General features: G+C 50.5%; 1 protein-coding gene across 1 annotated transcript; it reads right to left on the bottom strand.

The window, feature by feature from the left end:
* Window positions 1-5,126: 5,126 nt before the first annotated feature.
* On the bottom strand, window positions 5,127-6,676 carry LOC117748112. The gene is made up of 4 exons (XM_034557739.1): window positions 6,615-6,676; window positions 6,455-6,525; window positions 5,967-6,326; window positions 5,127-5,560 (listed from the first exon to the last, which is right to left on the bottom strand). The coding sequence occupies exons 1-4, from the start codon at window positions 6,659-6,661 to the stop codon at window positions 5,127-5,129; spliced, it is 912 nt and encodes a 303-aa protein (XP_034413630.1). The 5' UTR covers window positions 6,662-6,676.
* Window positions 6,677-6,984: the final 308 nt, after the last annotated feature.

The following is a 6,984-nucleotide window of genomic DNA, read 5'->3' as shown; positions in this document are numbered from 1 at the left end:
AGCAGGCCGACCCAGGCTTCCCTTCTCACCCGCAGCACTTTCCAGCTCATTCTGGGGGATCCCGAGGCGTTCCAAGGCCAGCCGGGAGATATAATCCCTCCAGCGTGTCCTCGGTCTTCCCCGGGGCCTCCTACCAGTTGGACGTGCCCGGAAAACCTCTAATGGGAGGCGTCCAGGAGGCATCCTGACTAGATGCCCGAACCACCTCAGCTGACTCCTTTGGACACGAAGGAGCAGCGACTCGACTCCAAGCTCCCCCCTGATGTCCGAGCTCCTTACCCTATCTCTAAGGCTGAGCCCGGCCACCCTACGGAGGAAGCTCATTTCGGACGCTTGTATCCGAGATCTCGTTCTTTCGGTCACGACCCAGAGTACGTGACCATAGGTGAGGGTTGGAACGTAGACCGACCAGTAAATGGAGAGCTTTGCCTTCCGGCTCAGCTCCCTCTTCACTAAGACGGACCAGTACAGCGCCTGTTTTACTGCTGCAGCCGCACCGATCCGCCTGTCGATCTCCCGCTCCACCTTACCCTCACTCGTGAACAAGACCCCGAGATACTTAAACTCCTTCGCTTGGGGTAGGCAGTTTGCCTCCACCTGGAGGGAGCAATCCGCCGGTTTCCGGCAGAGCACCATGGCCTCAGATTTGGAGGTGCTAACTCTCATCCCTGCCGCTTCGCACTCGGCTGCAAAACGCCCCAGTGAATGCTGGAGGTCACGGTCCGAAGAGGCAAACAGGACCACATCATCCGCAAACAGCAGAGAGGCGATCCCGAGACTCCCGAACCGGATCCTCTCCGCCCCCTGGCTGCGCCTAGATATCCTGTCCATGAAGGTCACGAACAGGACCGGTGATAAAGGGCAGCCCTGGCGGAGGCCAACACCCACCGGGAACGTGTCTGACTTACTACCGAGGAGACGAACACAGCTCCTACTGCAGGCGTACAGAGACCGGATGGCCCGTGCCAACGGGTCCGGCACCCCATACTCCCGCAGCACCCCCCACAAAAAACCCAGAGGGACCCGGTCGAAAGCCTTCTCCAGGTCTACAAAGCACATGTAAACTGGTTGGGCAAACTCCCAGGACCCTTCCAGTAATCTTGCGAGGGTAAAGAGCTGGTCCACTGTTCCACGACCGGGACGGAATCCGCACTGTTCGTCTTGAATCTGAGGTTCGACAAGCAGTCGGAGCCTCCTCTCCAGCACCCTGGCATAAGCTTTTTCCGGGAGGCTGAGCAGTGTGATACCACGATAGTTCGAGCACACTCTCCGGTCCCCCTTCTTGAAGATGGGAACCACCACCCCGGTCTGCCAGTCCATGGGCACTGTTCCCGACCCCCATGCGACACTGAAAAGGCGTGTCAACCAAGACAGCCCAACAATGTCCAGCGCTTTCAGCATCTCAGGGCGGATCTCATCCACCCCTGGCGCCTTGCCACCAAGGATCTTTTTGACTACCTTAGCGACCTCTGCCAGGGATATGGGTGAAACCACCCCAAAGTCTTCTGGCGCTGCCCCCTCTCCGGGGGACATGTTGGCCGGGTTTAGGAGTTCCTCAAAGTGCTCTTTCCACCGCCCGACGATGTCCCCAGTCCGGGTCAGCAGTTCCCCCCCCCCCTGCTGAGAACAGCCTGGGGTAGACCCTGCTTTCCCTTCCTGAGCCGTCGGATGGTTTGCCAGAACTTCCTTGAGGCCAACCGAAAGTCCTTCTCCATGGCCTCCCCGAACTCCTGCCATGCCCGAGTTTTAGCCTGGGCTTGCCAGGTCTTTCTAGCCGAGTCCCCCGCCATCTGATCCAACTCACCACCAGGTGGTGATCAGTTGACAGCTCTGCTCCTCTCTTCACCCGAGTGTCCAAGACATACGGCCGCAAATCAGATGATACGATTACAAAGTCGATCATTGATCTCCGGCCTAATGTGTTCTGGTACCAGGTACACTTATGAGCCACCTTATGTTCGAACATGGTGTTCGTTATGGACAAACTGTGGCTAGCACAGAAGTCCAACAACAAAACACCATTCGGGTTCAGATCGGGCAAGCCGTTCCTCCCAATCGCGCCCCGCCAGGTTTCTCTGTCATTGCCCACGTGAGCGTTGAAGTCTCCCAGGAGAACTATGGAGTCGGCAGGCGGCGCCCTTTCCAGGACCCCTCCCACCGACTCCAAGAAGGCCGGATACTCCGAAATGCTGTTCGGTGCATAAGCACAAACAACAGTCAGAGCCTTACTCCCCGCAACCCGTAGACGCAGGGAGGCGACCCTCTCGTTCCCCGGGGAAAACTCCAACACAGCGGCGCTCAGCCGGGGGCTCGTGAGTATCCCCACTCCCGCCCGGCGCCTCTCACCCTGGGCAACTCCAGAAAAGGACAAAGTCCAACCCTTCTCCAGGAGCTTGGTTCCAGAGCCCATGCTGTGCGTGGAGGTGAGCCCAACTATATCTAGCTGGTACCGCTCCACCTCCTGCACAAGCTCCGGCTCTTTCCCCGCTAGTGAGGTGACGTTCCACGTCCCTAGAGCTAGTCTATGCCGCCAGCGATCGGCCCGCCCAGGTCTCCCGCCTGGCCCGCCGCCCGGTCTGCATAGCACCCGACCCCGTTAATTCTCCCTGCGGGTGGTGGGTCCACAGGGTGACTGCTGCTCCATGATGTTTTTTCGGGCTGAGCCCGACCGGGCCCCATGGGCGAAAGCCCGGCCACCAGACGCTCGCCGAGCTCCCCTCCTGGGTCTGGCTCCGGGAGGGTGCCCCGGTTTCCCTTGTCCGGGCAAGGTAGCTTCAGTCCGTGGGCTGCTTATCATCAGGGTTTATTGAACCGCTCTTAGTCTGGGCTCTCCCCCCGAGACCTGTTTGCCTTGGGAGACCCTACCAGGGGCTGATGCCCCGGACAACATAGCTCCCAGGATCACTGAGCTACTCAAACTCCTCCACCACGTTAAGGTGGCGATTCATAGGAGAAAAGAAATAATGATATTCATAATTTTCTAATATTTGATTTTTTTAAAAGCAGATCCTTAAAAGTGTATATAAGAAAGACACTGGATTGTCATTAACGAGGACCTCGGCTATGCCCATGGTTATCATGAAATTTTACTGTACAGTTTTTGAGAAAATCAAAGTTAGTCAGCTAAAAAGAAATAATGATCATCATTTTCTAATCCTAGTTAAGCTTTGATGGAGCAACAATTATTCTGACCGCAGAGTGTAGAATATTTGAGTTATCAAAAGCAGACGGTCAATTTTTAGATGGTCCATTATTGCAACGTCATAGGGATGCAAGAGCACGTGAGTTGGACCGATAGTCTACCTGAGTCAGAACCCTTTACATCCTGCAAGAAGTGGAGAAGAAGGACGACACAAAAACTTTATAATAATAATGTCTCCTTTATTGATATCACAACAATAACAACAAACAGTAACAACACTTCTTTCTTCATAATTTGTTGTCAGTGCGAACAAAAGCATCTCTTCTTGTTTGCAACTAAAGTTTCATAACACTTCAGCACAGGCAGATATGAAGGAATTTGAATGTACAAGAGTTTCATAAAAAACTTCTCAAATAAATAAGTATGTATTTACATCATTAACTTTAAATGCTCTGTTCATCATACCAATATCTGTCAGTAAGAGGACAGACGATTGAATAAACGCTGCAGAGGTTTCCTCTTATAGGTATAAATTATTATATTATTATTAATATATATATATATATATATATATATATATATATATGCATGCAACAGAGGAGGATCCCTCTCCCCGGATGGACAGAAGCAATAGATGTCATGTGACCAGATGAACAGTTACAGAGTTACATAAACACATTACATGGATATGACAGAATGTATGAATAATTAGTAGTAGGCAAGGACCACGATCCAGACCTCCACAATCCATGAAACAGAAGGAGGAAGAGAGGAAGGGGGGGCATCACCAGGGCCACAGAGGCAGGAGGCAGGAAGCAGGAGGCAGGAGGCAGGAGGCAGGAGGCAGGAGGCAGGAAGCAGGAGGCAGGAAGCAGGAGGCAGGAAGCAGGAGGCAGGAAGCAGGAGGCAGGGGCCCAGCCTCGCGAAGGAGGCGGGACCAATGAGGCCATGCGCTGTGGGTCCTTCCACCCTGAGCCATGTTTCAGAGTTTGAGCTCTCTGGCGCCATCTGGTGACACAAAGGGGTTATTTCACCCTAAATGTTTGACGTCTTCAGTTAACCGAGTTTTGATGTGATGTGGTTGTGACTTGAATGAAACTTTATTTGTGTTGGTGTCTTTGCAGCAGTGAGGGATCGACCCGATCCTGAGACCACAAACGGAAGAATTGGGAAAAGAGATTCCTCACAGCCAGAGAGTCGAGGGCGGACCGTCCTCTTCTGTGTACTGGGACTGACAGCTGGACTGGTTTTGTCTTTATTCGTCTCTGCATGCCAACAAAAAATATTTTTACTTTGCAAAACCAAATGTAGAGAATCCCAAATCACATCTGTGTCATTAAGCCTTTAAGTGATTGAACAATGAGAGTCTGGTGTGGGCCAGTAGCGCCAGCAGCAGTGCCAATCTATCGCCACTAGGGGGCAGCAGTCCTCCGTTACTTCTTTACAGTAAAGAATTTAAAGCCTTTTTTTTAAACTTTTTGCGAAATAAAATTAAAAATGCCACAGCTTGTGTGTTTTTATTCATGTTGTTTTTCAGTAATTAGTAAATCAATTGGGGTTTTTTTCTGCTTAAATGTAAAATATTTCTAATTTTAATGTGCTGAAACATTCAGGTAACATACTCTTCACATAACACCTGCTTTCCCCCTTCTTTTAGCACAGTTTTACATTGTTATTTTACAGACTTTATTCACATTTTACTACAACACCCAAAGAAATTGAAAAATAAATGTTTTTTTTAGTATTTATTTTAATTTTAAAAAGACATATTGGAAAACTTCAATAACTTTTTTAACTTCAAGGGACACAACATCTTCAAAATGTCTCAATACAAAAAAGGTTTATACTCTGAAATGCACTGAAATGAATAAATAGTTGAATTACAGTGTTTGTTTTGGACTTCAACTCACGTACATATTTCCAGTCTAAATTTAGTAGATATTCAAAATATCTGTATACACTCTTTGCCCCAGTGAGTCAGGCATCACTTGGTTTCTGCAGCAGACAGCAGTGACGTCACATTCACGCGCCGCGACACGCCTCCTCGGTCCGGCTGCTCTGGTTTCCTTACAGCGTTATTAAATAAATGGCGAATACCGGCGGCCACCACGAGCCCCACCACGAGTCCCAGCACGTGCCCCAGCACGAGCCCCAGCACGAGCCCCAGCACGAGCCCCTCCACGAGCCCCAGCACGAGCCCCAGCACGAGCCCCACCACGAGCCCCAGCACGAGCCCCAGCAAGAGCCCCACCACGAGCCCCTCCACGAGCCCCAGCACGAGCCCCACCACGAGCCCCACCACGAGCCCCTCCACGAGTCCCAGTGCGGCGTAGAGGCCGACTCTTCCCCGGCCCTCTGCCACTGGTCGAGTTGTCATCGGTGCCGGTTTTGTTGTCTCAGGGTTGGGCTCGTTCACGGCTGTGAAGACAATGAAATAGAAAGAAAGTGTGAGTGTGATTCTTCTGACTATTAAAGACAACGCTGCTGTGTTTTATTGTGAAATAAATACACTAAATACAATTAATTCGAAATGAAGGAAAATATTGTTTCTCAGCATTTAGTGTCGATTGAAATAAATGAGAATTCTGTGAATCTCTGGAGAAAGATTTTTTTTCAACGGTATCTGCTATTTTCCTGATATATTCATGCTTTTTCTGCCATTTCCATGATTTTCTGCTTTTTTCCTGCTATTTCTCTGTTTTTTTCTCTGCAAAGACACGAAAACAAATAAGTTTCATTCAAGTGAAGAAGAAGAAGAAGAAGAAAGGTTTTTATTTATCTGAACAAAGCTGCTGAATTGAAGAGTTCTACTGAATCAACCTACCGGAGACATTGAGCCAACATTCCCCAGAGTTCATCCCATAACTTGTGAGCACGTCACACGTGTACAGACCCGAGTCAGCAGTCCTGAGTCTGGACATGTGAAGTCTGACTCGTCCTTCTCTGAGGACGTCTTCGTCCCACTGGACTCGTCCTGCAAAGTGTTCATCCTGAGACTTTGGGACATGGACTCCTTCATGTAGGTGAAACAGGATGAAGGGCCTGACAAGAGTAAACAGTTGACAGAGGACATTCAGGGAGTTGGAGGAGCGTTCAGTGTTGGTGGGGAACTCCCATTCCAGTGTGATGATGTGGTTCTCCTCTGCCTGATAGGAGCTCTGTGTCACATTCACTACAAAGGATCCTGTTGAGGAGACAGAGAGGGAGAGGGAGGAGCCGACGTGAGCCTTTAACCTCCATCTGCATGTTCCTGTGGAGTGTTTCGTGATGCTTCAGAGCTGGAGGGCTTCAACAAGACAGACGTCAACTCACCACAGACACAGGAGGTGAGGATGAAGAGCAGCAGGATGAAGAGCAGCAGCATCCTGCAGGTCATCTTCTCCCTGTGAGAGGAGACGGAGGAGAAGAGTCACAAACACATCACATCAAAACTCGGTTAACTGAAGACGTCAAACATTTCGGGTGAAATAACCCCTTTGTGTCACCAGATGGCGCCAGAGAGCTCAAACTCTGAAACATGGCTCAGGGTGGAAGGACCCACAGCACATGGCCTCATTGGTCCCGCCTCCTTCGCGAGGCTGGGCCCCTGCCTCCTGCTTCCTGCTTCCTGCCTCCTGCCTCCTGCCTCCTGCTTCCTGCCTCCTGCCTCTGTGGCCCTGGTGATGCCCCCCCTTCCTCTCTTCCTCCTTCTGTTTCATGGATTGTGGAGGTCTGGATCGTGGTCCTTGCCTACTACTAATTATTCATACATTCTGTCATATCCATGTAATGTGTTTATGTAACTCTGTAACTGTTCATCTGGTCACATGACATCTATTGCTTCTGTCCATCCGGGGAGAGGG

This window comes from Cyclopterus lumpus, chromosome 18 (assembly GCF_009769545.1).
Source record: "Cyclopterus lumpus isolate fCycLum1 chromosome 18, fCycLum1.pri, whole genome shotgun sequence".
In the NCBI taxonomy this organism is placed as follows: domain Eukaryota; kingdom Metazoa; phylum Chordata; class Actinopteri; order Perciformes; family Cyclopteridae; genus Cyclopterus; species Cyclopterus lumpus.
The sequence above is the reverse complement of the archived record's forward strand: the minus strand, read 5'-3'. Positions and strand labels throughout refer to the sequence as shown.